Source organism: Rhipicephalus microplus, chromosome X (genome assembly GCF_043290135.1).
Source record: "Rhipicephalus microplus isolate Deutch F79 chromosome X, USDA_Rmic, whole genome shotgun sequence".
NCBI classification, from domain to species: domain Eukaryota; kingdom Metazoa; phylum Arthropoda; class Arachnida; order Ixodida; family Ixodidae; genus Rhipicephalus; species Rhipicephalus microplus.
In genome coordinates this window covers 375106529-375130094 of record NC_134710.1, presented here as the reverse complement: position 1 = coordinate 375130094, position 23566 = coordinate 375106529, and the positions used below count along the sequence as shown (strand labels likewise).

General features: G+C 44.1%; 2 protein-coding genes across 4 annotated transcripts in view; one reads left to right on the top strand and one right to left on the bottom strand.

The window, feature by feature from the left end:
• Nucleotides 1–866: 866 nt before the first annotated feature.
• Nucleotides 867–12975, bottom strand: LOC119187142 (uncharacterized). Its single transcript, XM_075880004.1, has one exon. The coding sequence runs from the start codon at nt 12723–12725 to the stop codon at nt 12342–12344; it is 384 nt and encodes a 127-aa protein (XP_075736119.1). The 5' UTR covers nt 12726–12975; the 3' UTR covers nt 867–12341.
• Nucleotides 12976–13199: 224 nt separating this feature from the next.
• LOC119187144 (uncharacterized) overlaps nt 13200–23566 on the top strand; it is a 40206-nt gene continuing 29839 nt past the window's right edge. For all 3 annotated transcript variants that reach the window (XM_075880006.1, XM_075880005.1, XM_075880007.1), the window contains exons 1-3: nt 13200–13861; nt 13964–14045; nt 19863–19917. The gene's annotated coding sequence lies outside the window, so the exon portion shown is untranslated. The remainder of the gene's footprint in view (nt 13862–13963; nt 14046–19862; nt 19918–23566) is intronic.

Genomic DNA, 23566 nt, shown 5'->3' with positions numbered 1-23566 from the left:
TACTTAAAAATCCTGCGAAACAATACTCACTAGACATCCTAGCGTACAACTCATAGTATATAGATAAAATTTCTAACACAACCTGGTTTAATGAGAAACCAGCGGGCAAACCACGCTCCTAGCTATAGATGCTATACTTTACAATATATACTGTATCCTAATTTATTTTTTCAATATGAATGTCTTTCATATGCTCCGAGCCCTCCATTTTTTCTGGTCTTTAGGTTTCCTGGTTAGAAGTTCTGCAGCTCTTTTGTCACATTGGTTTGCTCAAATTCCTCTTGCTGAACATGTACTGAAACAATTTATAGATTCTAATCACTTGCTATTTTGCCAATGATATGCTATGTGCTACATCATTAGTTAAATATGATAGGTCCTCCTCGTAGTTTTTTAACTACAGAAACCTGTTCCTGTAATTCATAATCACTACAGCTAAGCATATTTCTCCCTTCATCAGAAGTGACCACTAGAACAGTTCACGAACTCAAATTTATAATAAGTTAAACTGAAACTTGGGGTTACAAGAGGGTCCATCTTCAGTAGTAAACAGCTTATACAGTGGCAACTAACTGCAAGCACTAAACTTGAGGAGTTGGAAGACAATCTGCACAGGGTTTTTCACTTAGTTTTAATAGTAATAATATCTGGGGTTTTATGTCCCAAAACCAGGATATGATTATGAGATAAGCTGTAGTGAAAAGCTTCGGAAATTTTGACCATCTGGTGTTTTGACATTGCGCTGTCCTGCACTCGCATTGCACAGTACACGGACCTCTACCATTTCGCCTCCATGAAAATGCAACTGCCGCGGTCGGGGTTGAACCTGCGACCTTCAGATCAGCAGCCGAGCACCGTAGCCACTATTCCGCCAAGGCAGACTTTTTCACTTTATTTTACTCAAACACAAAAAAAATATTTCAATGGGTAAACCATACCCTCTCAAAAAGAAATAGTGCTACACATTCACGTGTGATACACAAAAGGGTGCAGACAGCATTCACGTTAAATACAGCACACATGCACATCAACACAGACAGATAAATACACTTCTCTCCAAATTGCCACGGCAAAGGCATTACAGTATGCTCTGAACTGACACATCTGCCCTCACCCAACTTCAAGCCAGGTAGCTTAAGCCATGTTCAGAGATGTCATTGTACTATTTACAAAAATATTACAAGTTCATTCATGCTATACAATGGGATACAAACCACAAAATATGCTATAGTAATAGAAACAAAAAAGAAAAGGCTGTGCCCATCTTTTGCAATGCCATGCAAGGCAGCAATAATTAGTAATAGAGTATGTTCTTATTTTTTAGAGATCTGTCTTAATCCACAGCTATAATCCACATTGCAAGACACAAATGTGCCATGTATCAGATTATGGCAGCCTTTGGCCACGTGCCAGGCAGAGAGTAGCTCTAAAATTACGGGACCTATGGTACCCTTGCCTGGCTGCTGTACTAACGTGACACTGGTCACAAGCAAAGTGTTTGCTGCTGATTTTGGAGAGCCCCTGAACCCAGCTTCAATACTCTGCATTGATCCCTTGTGACCTGCAAAGCTCTTTTTTTGTTTTTTGCGATGGCAAATATGCAATGACTCCGTGTGCACTCGCACCACTGTGTCATGTCACACACAACTGAGCACATAACATGCTGTCCCAGGTACCGAATGAGAATGCACAACTGGTGTTTTGCTTACTCTTCACACACTGTTCCTCTGCAGAACACAATGCACTATTATGGCACACTGGCTTGTGAATGGAGGATCCAAATGAAGAACGTCACAGCACAAGCAATACATAACTAGAAGCCAGCCACAGAAGATCCTCCGGTAAAGCCATAGCTTCAGGCAAAATTACATCAGTGTGTCGCTCATCTTGTAGCACTGACAAACAGAAGACTACGAGCTGGGTGCACTCCAACATGTCCTTATGTCCCAACACCCAGATGTCTCAGTACATATAAGCAAGAAATGTCTTAACAGGATATCTACTTAGCAGCTGCAAAATGACTTTGGCGATCATCCTTTCATGGTTTCTATCGCTGTCATTGTACTGTATAATATTTAATTCATAGCTGAATTTTCAATCCATTAAAAACTGATCAGCATGGTATTCTGATCAACAATGCAATGCCAGTGAGTACAGCTTTGTCCTATGTAAATGGACAGTAAATCAACACAGCCTTTACAAAATCATATCATGGGTGCCTTTAGAGTGCAAGAACTTCAAGTGAAACGCGGCATGACATTTAATAGCTTCACGCCATACATACATTAGATGCTGCTCAAAAATGTCTCCGAAAAGTTTGAGGAATAGCCAAAATAAATTACGAGCATTTGAAAGAAATGTCTGGACTCATATGTCACTGGTATTCAGGCTTGCAATGCTGTAACAATATGCCATTCTGAGCAGGTCCTTTAAACGACCATGCTAACACACCACATTTCACATTTTGTAATGGTGCAAAGTGTCGTGCACCATACAGACTGGTAGCACCTTCAATATTGTAGCAGTCAACCATGCCACTTTAAGCATCAAAAACAGAAAAAGGATCATTATATTGGGGCGGCATCAGCTGCGTTAGCTCCCTGCTGTCACTAGTTCAGTACTTGATGAATAATTCACGTCTGCAGATTTTTTTGTGAGGCACTCACTCACACACACAAAAAAAAAAAAGACCGCTTTTTATGTGCACTACCCAAAAGCAGGCCTCTTACAAGGTCCAAAATTTCATTACAGCCGACCACTAACACTTCTTCCTGCCTTTCATAATGAATGCTTCTGTTTCAATCCTAATCTCATCATCTCATACTGCATGACACAGAGCCAAACCTGGCTATAGCCACATGTTTTGACAAAAACGAGAAGGCATCTCACAGACTCGATTGTAGTTGGTAGCTATACAATGCGACTGCATGAAGCATTGGAACATGATGCACCCATTTGTCTCTTACTGCTGGCAAGGCCCTTCGCATGTGGCAAAATCTAAATACGTCAATAATAATACTCCTGAGGTTTTACATGCCAAAACCATGATATTGTCAGGCACGATGTTTTGGGAAACTCCAAATTGAGTTCGACCACATGGGGTTCTTTGATGTGCACCTGAACCTAAGTGCACATGTGTTCTGTGCATTTCGTCCCCATCCAAATGCGGTTGCTATAGTATCCCGTGTTCTCCATACATCACATCTGACGCATGATACTACAGTTATCATGACAGCGATAGACCCCGTGCCCTCGAGCTTAGTAATGCACCACCCTACGTGCCAACCTACCACGGCGGGTAAACATATGAAGTGTCCAAGTTTCTTGGCTGCCCCAGTTTGGTGGCCATGTTGTACATTCTTTGGAATTGGCCCACTTTGCTACTGTCTACAAGATCAGCGCATTGGCTAGACTGGGCCAATCAGGACCTCCCAGAAAGGGGGCATATTCTTCCTTAAAGAGGTTATAAACCACTTTCCCATGCAATCGACTGCCCTCGGTGTCAGAGTTGAGTGCCTCACGAATCGAGCCACAAAAATATTCAAAGTACATTGAGAACAAGCAGAGTTAAGGAGATTTATCACACACAGTATTTTTTCTCGTATTTTGTCCTGACAAGTGCGGTGTGCTAAACAGGAAGGAAATAACAAAAAGAAGTTATGTCACGTACACATACAGAAACACATTTACTCTCTACAGATGCGATTTCGGAGTGTGCTAGTGTTGTAACTATTTAATTTTAGCAAACTACAGAACGCAACGTCCAGCACGAGGCAGTGTCGCTTTATCGTGCAGGTTTTGATAACCGCCTTGGCGTGCAACCAGCAAAACAGCGCAAGTGCCGAGCCGCCACCGCCCCAATGTGACAGCTCGTTTCTCGCCAGACTGCTTGCGTTGTCTTCGGCGTCTTGCAAAGCTCCTGCTTCAGTTCTTCGAGAATCCCTCCATGTGCTCCCACCAGCCTGGTCTTCCACATCGCCGTACGCATCACAGGAGCGCCTGTTAAGCACCTGGAAACCTCTGCCTCCGCTCAGTGGGCGTGGAAGTACCGCAGTGATGCAGCCGCCTCAATCGCCATTCTGCTTTATCGTGCAGGTTTTGATAACCGCCTTGGCGTGCAACCAGCAAAACAGCGCAAGTGCCGAGCCGCCACCGCCCCAATGTGACAGCTCGTTTCTCGCCGGACTGCTTGCGTTGTCTTCGGCGTCTTGCAAAGCTCCTGCTTCAGTTCTTCAAGAATCCCTGCATGTGCTCCCACCAGCCTGGTCTTCCACATCGCCATACACATCACAGGAGCGCCTGTTAAGCACCTGGAAACCTCTGCCTCCGCTCAGTGGGCGTGGAAGTACCGCAGTGATGCAGCCGCCTCAATCGCCATTCTGCTTTATCGTGCAGGTGGGTTGTGCCTTTCCGCTGTACTGTAAAAGGTCCAGCGACCGTTGTTTGCTAGTACTTCCATGCCCACAAGTGTTGTTCTCTCTCGGTTGCGAGTGTGTACATGTAGCGGGGTTATTGTTTCTAGCGGGTAATGTGGAATTGAATCCTGGGCCGCCGAAGGAGGAGACAAGCAAAGAGCACAAAGAACTTCTTTCTTTGATAAAATCCCTTCATAAAAACGTTGACACGAAGCACAGCGAGGTTATGGCTTCTCTCAGCGCTGTCAAGAAAGCGCAGCGTTCACTTGAAGAAAAAATTTGCGACATTCACAGCAGGCTTTCCGTGGTAGAGGACAGTATGCGCTTGAGCAGTGAAAATGCGAGTGTGGGCGTAGCGCCAAAACTGGCAGCGTTGAGCGAACGTCTCAACGAATTAGAAGATCGCTCCCGCCGGGATAATCTGATATTACACGGCATTGAAGACACTGCATCCGAAACATGGACCCAGTGTGAAAAAAAAGTATGCAATGTCCTTAATACAGAATTAAAGCTAAATCTTGGTGACGATGACGAACGCATATCTCGCGCGCACAGGTTGGAAAAGTATGCGCCAGGAAAATGCCGACCCGTCATAATTAAATTCGCATCTTCCAAGCTGCGCGAGAGCATCTTGGTCGCTAGAGCCAAACTCAAGGCTTCTGGCTTATCGGTTAATGAAGACTTCTGTGCGACTACGAGAAGTGTGCATAAAAAGTTTTTTGAATATGGAAAAGCTAGCAAACAGCAGTTTTCAGCACGTTATAACAGACTATATATAAACAAAAAGTGCTTCGTGTACTCGCGAACAACCGATAGCATCTGTGAACTGGAATCCGACAGAGATGAAAGTGCGAACGATTCTTCGTCTGCTTCTACGTCTGCTGGTAGAGGCCCTTGCCTGTCCTAGCCCGAACATCAAATGTTGTGACCCCTGTTTTGGCTGGCACATCCTTTCTACTATCAAATGTCAGAAGCATAATCAATAAGCGAGACACATTATCGGCTGTCATTGACTCGTGCTGCGCTGACGTCGTGGCGCTCACCGAAACATGGCTGTCCCCCGATGTAGTCAGTAGTGAACTATTTGACTGCGACAAAAAGTACACCATCTATCGCTGTGATCGTAGTAGTGGAAAAGGGGGAGGTGTGCTTATAGCGGTAGCCGATAACCTAGAGTCACACATGATACCGGTGAATTCTTCTTTAGAAATTGTTTGTGCAAATATCCCTTTACGCCACCAGAGTGCTCTATTTTGTGTGTGCTATAGGCCGCCCAACGCGGCGCCTGACTTTTGTAGCGAATTGCATGACGTGTTGAATTCACTAGTTGTACAATTTCCGCATTCTCATCTGTTCCTTTTGGGAGACTTTAACTTTCCTAAAATTGATTGGTCAAGTACGAGTCCTAGTATCACAGAGGTGACAGCGGAGAATAAATCATTTATTAATTTATGTTTAGATTTCAATCTGACTCAAATGGTCGCCGAACCAACAAGAACAGCCGTTACGTCTGCTAATGTACTGGATTTAATCCTGACTACGACACCAAACTTACTGCACTCACTGACTTGTTTTCCTGGTGTTAGTGACCACTGCTGCCTGCAATTCACTTTAAATATTGACATTTCACCCTGAACCAAGGTTACGAAGACCATAAGAAACTACAAAAAAGGGGACTATGCCGCAATAAATACGGAACTTGAACAGTTTATTGATAGCTATATGCCTGGTTTTTTTGACCGATCAGTCGAGCAGAATTGGTGTCGTTTTAGGGACAAAATTTCTTTATTGATCGACAGGCATGTGCCGCTTCAAGTTATATCAAAAAAGCAGCGATCGCCATGGTTCACAGTAAACCTGAAAAGGCTTCTTAATAAAAAAAAACGCCTCTTCCGCTCTGCTAAGCTCGACAGCAGTGTTTTTCATTGGAAGGCTTATCACGAATCTACTCTAATCTCATGGCATTTCTTGAAACTAACGTATTCTTCAGCAAGTTCCAACACGGATTTCGTAACCATCATTCGTGCGAAACTCGGCTTCTATGTTTTACACATGACGTCATCTCAGCACTAGATAACAAAATACTAGTAGATTGCATTTTTTTAGATTTCGCGAAAGCCTTTGATAAAGTGTCACACCAATTACTACTAAAGCTTAGCATACTGAATATCGACCCTAACACTCTGAAATGGATTGAATGCTTCCTTACTAACCGCACTCAGTATGTTACCGCTAATAATTGTTGCTCAAATCCCTGTGCAGTTAGATCTGGCGTACCGCAAGGTTCCGTTTTAGGTCCTTTACTCTTTTTAGTCTGCATCAATGATCTAGCAAGTAACATTAAGTCATCCATAAAACTGTTTGCTGATGACTGCGTTTTGTACCGCAGAATAACTAACGAAGACGACAACGTTCTTCTTCAAGGTGATCTTAATCGCGTCTCTGACTGGTGCAATACGTGGCTAATGAACCTTAACGTTACTAAGTGTAAAAGCATGACAATCACACGTTCTTCTATCACTCCGAAGCCTTTCAACTACACATTAAATGGAACTACATTAGAGCAGGTTAGTAGCTACAAATACCTTAAATACCTTGGAGTTCACATAACAAATGATCTATCGTGGCATTCTCACATTACCTACATTATCAACAACGCTAACCGGTCTCTTGGTTACCTCCGCAGAAACTTTCGCCAAGCACCAACACACCTTAAATTGCAGCTTTACCAAACAATAGTCCGACCAAAACTCGAGTACGCGTCTGCCATATGGGACCAAGCTCAATCAACATTAATTGAAGCCTTAGAAGCTGTCCAAAACCGATCAGCCCGCTTCATTCATAACAACTATGCTCGTACTGCCAGTGTGACCTTAATGAAATCTACTCTTGAACTCCCAGATCTGGTCACGAGAAGAACAATTTTCCGTCTGTCGCTCTTTCATAAAATTTTCTTTCATAATCAAGTACTTAGAGAGGAATTAATCTCAGGACCTGCACACATCTCATCCCGTGTTGACCATCAGAATAAAGTAGCCATTTCTTTCTGCCACACCAACCACTTTTTGCAGTCTTTTCTTCCGAAGACAAGCAGGGACTGGAACCGCCTTCCCCCCTCCATTGCTGCCACTAAGAATCAAGGGCTGTTCAAATCCGCAGTGTCGAAACACATTATGGCGTAACTGCACACTGTTTTTCATTTTTCTGTTGTTATTATTTTTTTTTGCCACATTCATATTGTACCCACCCCCTCTGTAACACCCTCTGGGTCTTGAGGGTATACTAATAAATAAATAATAAATAAAAATAAAAAGCACATATGAACCAAAGGTTGCTATTGGTTTACACCAGCTATCAACTAACAACAGTAACTTGTTGTGCGACAAAAAAATTGTGCTGCGACTGCCTTACAAAAACCTCCGAGTACGGGCCACTGTATGAACAGAGAATGCTTCGCACTACACTTGTAAACTCTCTTTGCCACACACAAACGACTGCAAGATATGGCTGAGCTATTTGAAACACTGTGTTTTCTGTGCTGCATTTTTTTTCACCACCCATGAGGGGTTCTTGAAGACCCCTTTAAGAAATTTATGCTCTTGATGTAGATTTTTTTTTTGCACTGACGATATTGAGGCACAGCTTGTTTTACTGCATAGTTCTGCAGAGAACAGAGCAGCAGGATCTGCCCCACTATACACCGAGAATGTCATTGAAAACCACGCAACAATGTGCATTGCAAGTGCCATCATAGCGGCCTCAATATGTGACAACTGGTTCATTCAGACACACATAGGTTGAAATAGTACGGGTGTAGTACACCACATGCCACCTCAAATGTATGAAGAAGAAAATTAAACAGTAAGCAGGCAGCCATTGATTAACTGACGTAGACGTATAATTTTAAGGCAGAAGTCTTAAATGTGTATGTTTAAAGGTTGTGTGAGGTTCAAAATAGGTGGTCCAAAAAAGTGAAGTGAGCACACTAGATGCACATGAATTTCACTCTGCTCGTTTTTGCGCCTTGCTTGAATAGGAAAAATTAAAAATCATGTGCACATGTACTTTGTCCACTTTGTGTCTGTGGCGTTTGAAAGAATAAAAACAGCACATGAAGGTGGAAGTTGCGCATCCACTTCGTTCATTTTGTGTTTTTGTCATTTGCATGAGCAGCAGCACAGTGTGAATATGAACAAAAATGAGGTGCATGCTCTGCACTGGTCCTATGAGAGGACATCGCACACAAGACAACCATCAGGCACGAAATCCGCCAAGCGCGTCCTGAACTAGGATGGTGTACGTATGTGGAAGAGTTTTCACATTTTCGGCACCTTTTGTAAAAAAATGACAAAACTACTTGGTTTTCTTAACAAAATTGCCGAAAAATGGGCTCATGAAATAAAAGTCTAGTTCAATTGCAAGAAGAGATGCTGAAGAATAAAATGAAACAAGCCCGAATGCTTTACTTTTAGTAGTTTCAGAGAAAAAGGATCAAAAATAAGCTTGTAGGAGAAGGGTCCCCAAAGATGGCGCCAGTGTCAGATCGGAAGCGCATTTATCTTGGTGGACTCCGTGTGTGTAGGCACTCGATTGTATTCTATGTGCACACACTGCAGCAGCAAGCATACTTTCATGCACACAGCCTTTCGGGGCCGCTTCAACAGAGCCGATGAAGCGCCAAACCAGAGAGCATCTACACCGCCACGGACTACCAAGATGATGGCAGATGCCGCTGGCGCCCTAGAGGATGACGTCAGTTGCAACCCTTCTATAGGACCTACTCTGTGCTTTTAATGATGCCTGCAACAACATTACTTGAAGTCCTGTGAGTAAAGACACCAGCATAAAAGCATACACAAAAGAGTGCTATCTAAAGCCAATGAACAAACTAAAAATAAGGGGAAGGTTGTTAAGTCAACAAAGTAATTCACACAGCATTGCGCGGAAAAAAACCATGGCAGGGCAACTGAATTAAGAAGCAAAAAATGCTGAAGCATTAGACTAGTACAAAAGCTGGGACAAAACAGGCAACACAAGAAAGCACCAAGGTGTAATGCTGTCACGAGGCTATTGAATGGGCAAGCTCTCGTGTAGGTTAGCATAAACCAAAAAGCGATAACATAACCGTCATCGAGAAATGAGCAGACGAGACTATTTGTTTACACCGAATACCCAACACTCAATATATTTCAGAAACCACTAAAAGATAAACAACAAAGAACACCGCATGCAAAGCTACAACGAGGTTAACAGGAAGAACGAATGGCTAAAGACACGAAGAGTGAGTGGAAATAAATGTTCAGACAATAGGAACTTATATCCCCACATCGCGGGGCGCGGTGCTTGCGGCGGAGGCTCTGCTACCGAGGCATAGACGCACTTACGCAAACGGTGACAGTGGTGATGGGGTTGAGACCCTTGCGTCATTGACTGGCAGGGAAGGAAGCGTCGGGCTGGTCGATGTCAGTGACCTTACGGCGTTCGGCAGCCGCAGCTCGCACACGAAGCCGGAGACGTTTCTTGGCCAACGCTAAACGACCATGCCTGGCCCACGCCAGGCGACGAGAGGTTCTGGGTCCAGGTGGGAGCCCACAGCGACCTTGACGCAGGAGCTCTGATGGCACCACCCCCGCACCCAGGCCACCTTCTGCACTCGTTCCCGACTCAGCCACGTCTACCTGGTTTCGCTGTTCTTCCCCCGTGGCTCACCTAAATCTCCGTGGAGGCTTCTTATTGGCTCCAAATCTTTATGCCCACACATGCCACCGAGCGTCATCTTCGTCGTCCTCTTTGGTTCAGGCTGATGGCGTTGCGCACTTTTCAAACACGCACATTCACATCACAGATGCAAAAGAAGAGTGAGCGCATAAAATCACAAAGAAAGGAAAGGTTGGCCAGCCAACTTTGCCTGTAAAACTAAAAATCAAACAATGCTAATGCTAACTTAGGTATAAATGACAACACACACACACGCCCATAAAACCTTAAGTTGTAATAAAAAAAAAAAGAAAAACAAGGCCCGAGTAACACAAAATTAGATGGACTGTTGTCACTGTTTTATCCCACAGCTTCGCTATGCCCAGGTGGATGGAGTGGTGTTCAGATCGCTTACACATCTTCGTCTGGATTCTCCTTCTCGTAGCACAAACACTGCTGTTCATAACGAGGTCTGTCCTAGGTCATGATAAAGCAGGCTTCGAGAGGAAATCATGTGAGGACGCAGCCTCGACACTTGCGCTTGACCTTCAAGTCGCCATCACTTGTGTTAAGCAGGCGGGTGGCAAGGCTCTGTTTGGCACTGCATATCTCAAATGCCAGACTTTGGGTGGTTGTTGCCAGACTGCTACCAGATTTGGCAGAGAAATTTGCCCCTGTAGTTGTGACTTCCCTGTGAGGGCTTTATGTCGTCCCTGGTGCATGTCGCCTGCCATGAGTTTCGCAAGTGCGATCAACTTGTTTGCGTGTGTGACGTTGGCCGTTTTAATTAACGGAATGAACTGCATGTTGTAGAATACGGGGCGTGTTCTCTTGCTGTGTACGCATCTGTGCATTTAAGAGATTGTGTCTCAGTATTAGGGACGAGGCGTATGAATGCTTAAGGGGTAGCGAATTTGTGAGCCGCGTTTCAATATACGTCACACTCATACCGCCAAAGCACAGAATATCTCCGTAGCGGTGCATACGTAGTCGAATGCGCACAACGACGCATTTTCTGGGGAAGCTGCATAGAGTCGCAGCAGGCTGTGCCCTTCTTTTTTCTGATCATGTCCGACGATCATATCTCGGAAGTAGGCTCTCTGCAGAACTGATCGTGCCGTGTCGAACGCGCAACGACAGGGACGCTACGCTTCCCCTAGCTGTGTCAGCACAAGACGATGATTGATTTGTGGGGTTTAACGTCCCAAAACCACTATATGATTATGAGAGACGCCGAAGTAGAGGGCTCCGGAAATTTAGACCACCTGGTGTTCTTTAACGTGCACCCAAATCTGAGTACACGGGCCTACAACATTTCCGCCTCCATCGAAAATGCAGCCGCCACAGCCGGGATTCGATCCCGCGACCTGCGGGTTAGCAGCCGAGTACCTTAACCTCTAGACCACCGTGGCGGGGCTGTCAGCCCAAGACACATCGTTCGGACTCTATTCAGTTACCCCAGAAAATGCGTCGTCGTGTGCAGTCGACTAGGTACAAACAGCTATGGAGATAGTCCGTGCTTCGGCGATGCGACTCACAAATTCACTTCACCGCATTCATATGCACCGTCTAGTACTGATCAAGACAGAATCTCTTAATTGCACAGCTGTGCACACAGCAAGAGAATGCGCCCCGACTTATGCAACGCGCGATTCATTTCGTTAATTAAAACGGCCAATGTCACACACGCAATAGCGAACAAGCTCATCGCACACACACTCGCGAAATGTACGGCGGACGATGCGTCCTTTCCCTAACTCTGAGACACGATCTCTTATTTGTACAGCTGCGCAGACAGCAAGAGAAGGCGTCCCGATTTCTGCAACGCGTTCCGTTAATTAAAACGGCCAACGTCGCTCACGCACGACACAAAGCTCTCACAAAAAAATCACAATAAGATAAATTTTTCCGCCACATTTGGCGATAGAACAATATGACAATATAATGAAACAGAACAATATGACGATAGTTATAGCACGAGAACAAAACGACGACACAGAGACAAGGACACGAAGACACAGAACCTTGCCGCATGTCGTTGCCGAAGAAGTCGCTTGGACTTTGCTCTCTTGCAGAAACGTTAAAAAATAAAAAGGAATCGACACTGCACAAGACACCCACGAACAATTACTGTTTAGGAAGTCTGCACAACACTTGCCAGCGGAGCACTGCTCAGCAACAACACGGGGCATCAATAATGGAAACTTTAAAACATGCCACACACCAAAACTACACTCTGTCGCCATCCGAGGTGTCACTGGCCGTTGAACGCGCCTCTTCCAATTGTGTGGTGATGCGCTCCAGCTCAGCCACTTTGGTGTTGGCGTAGTGGTAGTACATCATCTTTATGCCGCTTGCGATGGACATTTTCATGCGGATGTTGTAGCGAAAAGCATACTTGTTGTTCTTCTCGGCACGCTTGTACAGGCGTTTGAGGTCGCGGATTTGCTGGTCGAGGAACACTATCTGACGGTACGTGTTGTCCAGTTTGTCCTGTATGGCCACAGCTCGACCCTCCAGTGTCTCACTTTCGTTGGGCGATACATCGGTCACTACGACGCCACTGTTCCCACTGCTGCTGCTTTCGCTGCACTCCCCTTTGGACGCTGCCATGTTCTGCACCGCTTATCCACCCAACAACCGGTCAACGACTCCTAAAAAGTTATGCCTGCAACATGAGCCGCGAACGCGCCGTCCTACCCTCTGATTTTATCCTCCTCCTTCGGTACGAAGGTGAGCGTCTCTGACGGCCGCCTCCTGCGAACACAGCAATGCTCTCACAGTTGCCTCCGAGCAGCCGTCATGGCACGTGACAGAGCGGTACGGTCAGGATTTTACCGGCGCACCGCTATACGGAAAAAAAAAGTTTGCGGATACCGGTTTACCGGGTCTGAACTACGCATGCGCGTGCCTTACGGGCGTTTCCTGTGCTTGCCGAATGAGCGCGAAACACCGGTCATCTATGGCAGCGTTGCCTACGTAGGGGTAAAGGTCTTTGTACTTGGCCTTTAAGATCGGCAATTTTGGCGTTTGCTACCAATTTCAGAGGATGCCTTGTACTAAAAAAGTTGCTTGCTGAACGACGGCGTCAGTTACGTAGAGTTATTTTAATTACTTTTATGCCTTTTAAAAACTTTTTTACGGTATGTTTGTTGCATATAAGCTCCAAAAGCGCTGGTGTCTTTCGTGTCCTCCTTGTCTCTGTGTCGTCGTTTTGTTCTCGCGCTATAACTATCGTCATGCCATACCACGGAGGAAGCCTCCGTGTACCATACCAACTGGCCCAAGCTGCCACACTTCTAAGTTACGTAAAAACCTATTCGAAAAACTATTTGAAAAACATCGAATCTGAGGTATTTGCAGTGTCTGCGCATGCGCTAGGTGAAAAAAAAAAAAAAGACGAAGAGGAAAATTTTTTTTACAGGATGTGACGTTCCGTCACATTCTGTAACTGGTAGGTGTTCTGTAATAGCGTTGTAGTTGCGTTGCTTTTTGTCTTTTTTTTTTGCCCGCCCAGCTTCTTTAAAGTGGACGCTGCTATGGAGGACACCGCTCTAGAAATGAAAATATGGCCCTCACCACGCTCGTTCGTTCCTCCGTGGCCGTCACGAACGAGCGGATTCCTTCTTTTATGCGAATGGAGAAATATCTCGATGTTGTGGCGATGTCGTACGTGTTTCTGTCGGCCCAAATATTAAAGCAACTGCGAACGACGACCGTTGATGTCAGACCAAGTCCTATCGACCACGGTAAGCCATGTTCGTCGTTTTCACGCAGCTTGGTAAAACTGGTTATTCATTTCTGCTGCTCCTCGCCGAATGTTGCTAGTTAACGTTGTGCTTTCCTTGAAGGTTTCCTTTTTGCCGCCAGATGCCTGGACGATCAATTTTGCCGCACTTCCTGAGCGCGGCACGCCGAATTCATGGGCGTAAGGTAAGCAAGCTACTGCATTGTTTTGTTTCGCTAAATGTGCATCGGTAAGACAGCAGCATGTGTGCCGGCCCACGTGCTTCCCCAGGTTGGAATTTCTCACCAGTATCGCGTCATTCGGTTTGACTGTCATCGTAGACGAATGCGTAATATTTCGAAGCTGAACCACTTATGGCGAGCGTAAACTTGCCGTTGACCCGAACATCGTTCTCACTACAGGCGGCACTCTTTGTTCAGCTGCGTAGTTTTGGTGCCACTGAGTTGCAAGCGTTTCTAGAAATGCGTCGTTTGATTTAAGTGGGGAAGCATGAGGAGCTGATGCACGTAATTGTACACAGTATAATCAGGCAAACCCGTATTTGGAAACGTTGTCTGTAGCATTAAGTCTAGAATTGATGGGAAATGCTTCATTAATTGCGTTTAGGGTGTCAGCCAATACATAGCTCGCCGGCGACATCATGCATGCAGCTTCGTCCTCACTGTGCATACCGCATGCGTCATCATACGGTGCCGCACAACTTATCGAAGTGGAAACAACGTTTGTGACTACTTTGCGGTGCTGCCATCGAGACGATGCGATGTCACGAAGCTCGGTCAGCAAACGTAAATGGGTCACCATGTTTTATGTACGATAGAAGCTTTTCATTGGCCGCCCTAAAGCAACGTAGGCTCTGCACTGGAGGAGAACGCGAGCTGGGAATTGAATGTAACGACTAAATGAACTTATCGAGGTGTAGTTGTGAATAAGCGGCCATGAATCTCAATACACATGTAGTTAAGGCTTTTCACAAAACGTTTTATAATCCCTTTGATGTGAAATGGCAGATGATGCGTCTTCACATACTTGTGTCTCAACACGGTAGATTCAGTGACATCAAAGCATGCCATCTATAAGGGGAGCCTGTTAACTGCTCAATAATTGACTTTGCTGAAGCCATGGGCTAATTAATACGTTGTGCCTGGCTTACGGCTGCGCTTACAGTAGTTTGAATTCTGCGTTTATTAAGACGAAAGCCTTAAGCCCCTTGTGACGCGTGAGGTTCGCCTTGAAAAATGTTGTGCGCAGTACGAAAATTCCCATGACCTTGGTGAGGTTAATAACAGAAATAATAAATTAAAAAAGGTGGAGATCAAGCCAAAATTGAACCCGGGCACTCGAGCGTTCTGCTACAGAGCCATGTCAGTGCTTAAAAAGCGCTGCAAGATCCTATAGAGCATTAAACGAGCTTAGCTACAAGGTGGGGCCAGTGAGTGTCCACATGTGGCCAAAAATAGCCGTTGGTCAGTGATCTGACGTATGACACTTTTAAGTCTTGTTACATGTTGAGGAAACAAAAATCCACAACAATATACTCGGGCCAAGCACCTTGGTCGTAGTATTAAGATGACGACTGCTCGTGACCACAATTACGGCAGCTGTGGCACTAGTGCTCCTTGTGGATGACTTCATGTTAATACCTTCTGTACAGTTGTCACACACAAGTAGTCTTGTTAACAGATGTAATCTCACGTGGCACAATTGCACCTGGCGTCTAGCTACATGAATTTAGTTGGATCCTGACAACACGTAGCCGGCATTCTATCCTGCGACCCAGCCGCCAAATGCTTTAGCCACTATACCACTGTCATGGATCCAACACGATATTGTGCTGTGGGCTTGTTTACACTCTGGTTGTGTTGGTGTTGTCGCAAAGGGCTCCACACCTGCAGCCATGTGACACACACTTTAAAATTGATTTTGAACATATTCTAGGCTATGTTTGCCTTTGGTATTTCGTAGATCTGTGTGTCTCAAGATAAATAGATCTCGCTCATTATCTCGCCTTCAAAATTTTCTGCCGGCGCTCCTCAAAGTGCATTGTAGTAATAGTTAAATATATATGTGTGAGTGTGTGTGTGTGTGTGTGTGTGTGTGTGTGTGTGTGTGTGTGTGTGTGTGTGTGTGTGTGTGTGTGTGTGTGTGTGTGTGTGTGTGTGTGTGTGTGTGTGTGTGAAAAGAATGTAAAAGGCACTAAATGTAACACAACTTGCGTCCGGCAGAAACTGGACCTGCAACTTTGACTGAACCTGCCATATTTCAATACGAAGGGTGGAGGTTAAGCCTCTGTATGATGAAAGTTGTTTTTTTTAATCACCTTACATTCTTCACACTTATAACTTGCAACTTTTGGATGCGAAGGTTGCAGTTTATGGGAGAATATTGAGAAACATGTGTCCATTTCGTTCAAAAATCACAGTTGAGTTATTCTAACTCAAAAACTATAACATTCCCCAATACGAATTTATGATATCACTGTAATAAATGACTACTGCTTGCTAAATTTTCATCAACTTATTCATATTGGTGACAAAAATAGAGAACCAGGTGCCAAGGTGCTGCTGTTAATTATCGAATGGTGTGCTTCATCTGGTAAACTATTCCAGGTGAGGTGGTGGTCTTCTGTACCAGGGCAGCATATAGGCAAGATGTTCAACTGATCTTGATCCAGCTCACTCTTTTGAGGCAGCTGTTGATGACAGCCTGTCCTCTGCCCGTGCTGCCAACAGTCACAGGTACCTGGCTGTATGCATGGACGAACTTTGTGTGCTGCAAATGTGTGTGCGTGGAAACGTTGGTGAAATTTGATAATGTTATTGCGGGCGTACGTTGAAAAGAAGGATGAGGACAAGAAGCCGAGCCAGCGACAGGTGGCACAAGAGGAAAAAGAAGAGAGACGCGAGGGGAACGTGCAAAGAGCCGATCAAGACCTAGCCGAAGAAAGCGCCGTATTAGGGCGCTGTCCTTAGAGGTTTTTGTGGCATGCTAACAGAGGGCCTGGTGCTCGCCTGGTGGTCCTGACGGCGGCTCCAGCTGGAACACGCCGGACTAGGGCGCTGTCTGAGGAGTTCCACCTGCCTGTTCCCTGGGGATCGAGGTTCGGGAGCAGCTGTATTTGTCCGGGGTCAACGACACTGGGTGCGGCTCCTGCTACGTCGGCGTGCGCGGCAGGGACGAGGGGTTTCTGATTGCCGTCGCCGGCTAAGACGGCTGAAAGCCATTTATGAACGTGAGGCCTGACGGAGGCCTTGTCTCCTGCTGCTCGCTACGGGCAAGGGTCGTCGCCTCCTCGGGATGCTGGTTCAACAAACTGTGAGCTATTGTGTAGCCACGTAGGTTAGACAGTAACCACGCAGACCTTAGGTAGTTGTACTTTTGTGCTTAGTAGGTGTACTTTTGTGCTTGTCGTTGTGAAAGTTGATGGAATCCCTTGTTCTTATAAATGTTGTTCAAAATCTACTCTGGCGTCATCTCATATCGTTCATTTCGTTGACCACGCACTGGCAAATGTGAAGAACCACCCCTGTTTTTACACTGGCAATGTGGCTGCTGTTTAGGTTGCAGTTGTGGTGAACTCCAAGTGCGACACACTGGCAGGGGCACAGTTTGCCATGGTGCTCTTTGAGTGACTGTTGCTGTTCTTGTCACCATTGATGAGCAGCTGAAACTTGAGTGCAATTTCTGAAGCTTCATTGGTGGCGTTATTGCAACGTCCCTCTCAAAGTGTCAATAGACTCCCATAACAAAGGAAAGCCTGACAAGAGACGTTTAAATTTTCAGAGAACCTCATATAGCCAGAGGGACTACACAGTCCATGTAAAAAGCTTTGCAAACTTCTAAGCATATCTACTTCAGTGAGTGCACTCCCTTGTCTGTTGCATTCCTTCGTAAATAGCCTAGAGCCTCAAATATTTCATATCAGTCTGAAAGCATGTTTGTTTCCTTTGTGCTGCTGTACTGTGTAACGGCGTAAATCATTGCCCCGTGCATTTACCCTCATGCAGTCTCCATAAAATGAGGTATTGGCTTATGCTTAAGATCGGGGCATGTATTTTTTCCCTCATCCTCCTGTATATGCCACATCATACACATATCTAGTGCAGCGCTATGTGTGTTATATGCCACATCATACACATATCTAGTGCAGCGCTATGTGTGTTTGATAATTTCCATTACTTGGTATGCATTAATATTATTTCTGATATTACACATCTTGAATTAGGCTTGTACAATGTACATATCAATCTACCGTGTGACCTGGTTTGTACATTCCTCCAGTTTATGTCGACGCCTATTTATGACGAATTTGCTAGGTGACAGGAAAACATGTCAAAATATGTAATTTACTAAAGACCTAAAATGTGTACTAGTTTACTGAAAACTATTGTGAGAGGAAAGTTGCTACCATGTACAACACCTTTGTTGTCAACTGAGAATCTAATAAAATACTGCATTTACTAGAAGTTAACATAAACTTGGCTGTCATTGGTTCAACAAACACTTTAACTGAATGTCATATTCCAGCTTTTTAATATAAAACAGATGTGTAAGAGAGAGTGTGTGAGGCATAATTATTCTGTGCCGTTCATAAAATGGGTTATTTATCTCTTTGTAGTTTTTTTTTTCAGCGATGTAAATTGTAGCTTTGTGGGTAGTCCTTGAAAACAGGGATGTTCTAGGGCTGTTACCTCCACAACGCCTTTCTTCATAGGTTTGCTGGAGATTGTCGACAAGCTAGTATTTTAGGTCCAGATATTTCCTGTTTTTATCCACTAAAATATTCCTGATTGATATGTAATTGCAGATCTCATCCTTGTGCTACTCGGAAAAAGGCATACAGCATGCAAAAACAACGCGATGTAGCTATCTTCTTTCTGCATGCAGAATAACCTCCTCTTTATACAATTTTTTTAATTGAATTGAATATTTATTTTCATGTTTCATGCTAGATAAACGATAGCAGGAGTAAAAGTTGCACTGAAACAGCTTGACTAGCTCCCGCTACCTAAAATGAAAGGGTCAGAAGCATTGACATGCTTCTGTCCACAAGTAACATAACAAAAGCATACTATCCAGAAATATGATAATTTTAATCAATTACATAATCTAAATGTAAGCAGGATACAACAGTTCTCATAATGAGAAAAACAAAACATCAGAAAATTGAAAGGCTATGTATATATACATGTGTAACAATATGCGTAACAGGTGAAACATACAAAAGGGTAAACAACATCATGATACAATTTATAAGGATAATGATGCAACATGTTTTCTGGTTATAAGAAACTAAAGCGACTTACAGGTTGCAGCCATGCTTGGAATTGGGATGAGCCTCAAGAGAACCTATGTGAATGCGGAAAAGTTGGCTCTCTCATTTTGGAGATGCGATACTACTGTTAGAATACCACTGCATTCCTGTGCTGCCTTGCAGTGCACAAGTGTTACGCGAAAAAGGTGGCCTTGATGCATTTGTTTTCTGGGTTGTGCTTGTTTCTTAGATGATACAACCACCTCGGTAGTACTATTGCTTTTTTGTTGTGTCGTTGTCGAGGGTTGTCCTTCTGGTTCTTCTCATTATAGGGCCACTGCTGGACCATTAGGCATAGCAAGTATGTGCTATTAAATATCATGCATACTATTAGGTATGTGAAAAAGTGTTTGCGCTAGCTATTACACAAGCTCATTTGGCATTTTCAATGGAATATTAATTTTTTTCTTATACCGGGCACTTTGCAGCCGGTTTAAAAGTTGCGCTCCTCCCTTATTTCAGGCTTTTTGAGTGAAAATACTAATATCCTGATGGTGGTTCTGAAGCTTGGTATATATCCTACTGTGCCTGAACACTTTCCTGTCCTCACCCATGCCCTTTGATAGCCAGCTATAAATTGATTCCACCTTCAAATTCTGCTTTACTAGAAGTGCTTACCAATGGCTAATGTTATTTATCGTGTAAAACAATTTTTTTAGTTTCGCTTTTTCCTTTACCATTCTCAATGCAGGTGTCTTCTGAATGTCTTTAAAGGGCGACTCCGGCAATTTTTCGACATTGTCAAGGTAATGGTGTTTCTAGGTTCGTGAGACACTCTTGTCACGAGCCCAGTAGCTGAAATGCTTAGAAAATTTGAAAATAATCTTTAGTAAGCAAAAAGTTGCAAAACGAAATCCGTCCGGGCATCCTGTCTGCATATGACGTACTATTTGGTAAGAACCGGAGGCCGTATACTGGTTACGCCGGCGCGTGGTATGAAAACTCTGAAAGCCAGACCAGTGAAGCACCGGCCAAACACCACCGCCGCCGCCTTGTGGGCAGCACAATAAATGCTGTAGCAGTCAAAGTAGCAATGCCATCGGCTGCGTCACTTCCGTTGACATGCTAAACATGGCGTCGCACAGACAGTGTTGTGAATAATTCTGGCAAGCGAGGTGAGCTTTTCGAGTTAATCTTTAAACTTCTGAGGGAAACAGGACCAGCCTCAGTATCGTATATAAACTAGCCCTTCAAGAAACCCTTTAAAATTCATTTGCAAATAATCTGCACTTTTCTTAAGCCTGTACTTTGGCATAAATAACGAAAATGTGCAAAGGAGCGTACCCAGCGAATTTCATTGAGATCCATTGAACTCGAAAAATTGCGGGAGTTGGCTTTTAACTTGAGAGCACTGAATGTGCATAGCTTCAAAGATGGTGCCGACACCATGCACATCTGTCTCCCGGAAACTCCAAATTTCGGCGGATACCGACCAGTCTTAGCCATAGTTTTCTTACAGTGGCAACAGCAGAAACTCAAAAGATAATTATCTCTCGTTGTACACCATCACAGACAGGGTGTGTTGAAAAGCCACGGAACCCCAACAGGTATCAGCTGACAAGTCTCGTTTTTATCACCAAACCAAGCCGTCGCAACTGCGCTCCATTCTAAAGATATTTGGCATGTTCTGAAAGTCACACCTTTTACCAGCTGGGTGTCAACATTGTTTGGTTGGCACTTCATTCCTACTGTAGTAAGAAGGTAAGTTGGGCCAGTTGGTTAGGATCCATCGTGAACTTACCCAAGTTTCGAAGTAGGCGTTGCAGGCAAGAACTCCACCAGCCGTGCAAGTGTGCAAGCTGCTGGAGCAACCGCAATCAAAGGTTCGCATACATTGCTGGTTTTCGAAGACTATCCTTTATTAAGTTTTTTAAATTCCAGAAAGAAAGAATAAATCGTGTTGGCTGACGTTGCGAGAAGCATGCAACACGCTGCCCACATGTCATCATTGTATTGCAGTGAAGCACGTCTTGTCTTCCCCAAGTGTGTCTTGTTTCCACGAGAACATTTTTTTTTTATTTTTCGAGCTCGCAGTAGCAAGGCAAGGGTGCTTCAGCCACAACTAATTAGTATCGCTAAAGTACACTGCCTAGTGCTCTTAAGGGCGGTCATTTCTGCGGATTTGCGGCAGAATTGGAATCGAAAATTTGCACACTGCACCCAAAGTTTGCAATTTAACCAGACTTTTGCTGACCACCGCTTTTAATTACCCGCTCAAACTTGCATTGCAAAATACGGGACTGTGGAAATACTTCGAATTAAGTGGGATTTCAAATAACGTTTCACTGTATTATTTTGTTATGCATGTTATTTCTGATGTGCTCCGTAAAGTCCCTGCGTGAATTGCGCACCCCCTTTGCAGAGTTTCAAAATAACAAAAACAAGTGTGCAAATTATGTGGGTAAGTACAGTAGTTCTCACGAAAAATATTGCACTAGTAAGCATATAGTTATTATTGTAAGGTTTTAGTACTTGTGTTACAGTGAAGCAAGCCTCTGACAAGAGAATGTGGGGGAGGACTGGTGTAAAAAAATTACTATTTATTTGTTGGCCATGCAGTAAGTTACCACTGCTTAGGCAAACTATGTTGCTTTGCCAACATAGGCAGACTACATTCATGTGCGAATGGGCCATGGAAGAATTGCCAACCAAGGACTCGAGGAAGGACTGAATTTGGGAAGGATTATTTATTTAGACAAGCACATGAGCTTCGTAGCAAAACTGCACAATACAATATTGTACAGCTATGGACTGATTTGTTCATACTTCTAAAGCTGTGTGACTGTCCCTCTTTGGCTATTCTTGTAGACGAGTCTGACCTCGGCTACTTTGGCATTGTACATCACCATTTGCTGAAAGCCCATATGACTTCATGACTGTGCACAGCATTTGAGCACTCTATGCTCGTACTGCTATTCGAAAACACCTAAAAAGGAGGTATTGAGAGAAGTTTGTTTTGTTTAAAAAAAAATCGTGAGTTTGATGATGCAGATTTTCTTGCATTCAATTTATTCAGGTGCCTTTTGTTGTTATACTATGCAGTTGCACAGAGACAGAACCAAGCCACTTGTGCATTTGAGTGTACATGCTTGGGCACACCATATTGTTAAAAGCTTTGTACTCTACTTTCTGAGGGAAGTGCTTATGCACAGTGTTGAAGGGCACTGACACAAACTTTCATAGCTAGCCTGTGGGATATGTAATTTCGTATGGTATCACGCGTGCATATCATCTACAAAATCTGAATAGCAAATGCTGCTTGGAAGGTAATTTACATGCATTTTGAAGATTGTGTGCCCTATCTTGTGCTATACACTGCGCATGACGACCCCGACATCATAAGAAGTGAGCTGAAGGCGACTGACTGCCAAGTACTTTGGTGCATTCCATTGCAACCGAGCTCCGAGATGCTCAGCTAAATCGTGATATCATAGTCAGCATCATGCTTTTGCTGTGCTGGAGCCAGCGGGCTCCTTTCGCCCAGATTCAGTTTTTAATGTGTATAATGCATACTCATACAAACACACCCACAATCATACGTAAGCTTGGGTTGAAACCATCCCCTGAAGAAAGGTTTTAGTAGGGGTGTGTGAATATTTAAAATTTTGTATATGGTTCTAATGTGCTTGCTATTTAATTCAATTTGCACTGGAATTTTTCTATTCGAAACTATTGTGACATCGCAAAGACAAAGTTAACGTCCGATTTGCAGTGGCCCTATTTTTAATATGCTTCACCTCGATCATCTCGTATTGCGGCAAAGCTGCCTTTCAGGCTCTGCTACAATCACAAATATATTGAATGATTGAATAAAAACTGCTGGTTCCAACATTGAACTGATTGATGTGGCGAAATTGGGAGCTGAAATAATGCTGTTTTTGACCTAAAATGTGGCCAGAAAGTAATAAAAAAAATCAAATGCTAAAGACTTTTAGCATTCAGAATTTCAGATGTCCTTATATATTGATGCATACGAAGCATATTAAGAATGAAGGAATTGACGGTAGTTAATCCTTGTCCCCCGCAGTTGGGCTTCCACAGAAGTTTTTAACAGAAGGATAGGCTGAGGAAATGGCATCTTGGCCTTTCAGTTGTAAAGTGCTGTAGACAACACGTAGGTAGCACCAATTCTTGTACATAAATACAACTCTGCTTCTGTTTTGCTTCATTCTTTATGAGGCAATACCACATCAACCTAGCCTAAGAAACCTATCAATTTTTTTTATGCCCCTAGTTCCATACTTTTTCTATGAGAACGTCCTTAAGTTCATCTGGTTGTGGGAAAGAGTCTCAGCTGAGGTGGCTGTGTTTCTGTATATGCAGAATGCTTGAGGCCTCTGACTACGTTCACAAATGCTCATTTTCCTTGCTGTCTGAAGAGAGACGGACTCTGAG

Excerpts from the sequence above, each read along its gene's own strand:
- LOC119187142 (XM_075880004.1), bottom strand. The coding sequence starts at position 12,725 with ATGGCAGCGTCCAAAGGGGAGTGCAGCGAAAGCAGCAGCAGTGGGAAC.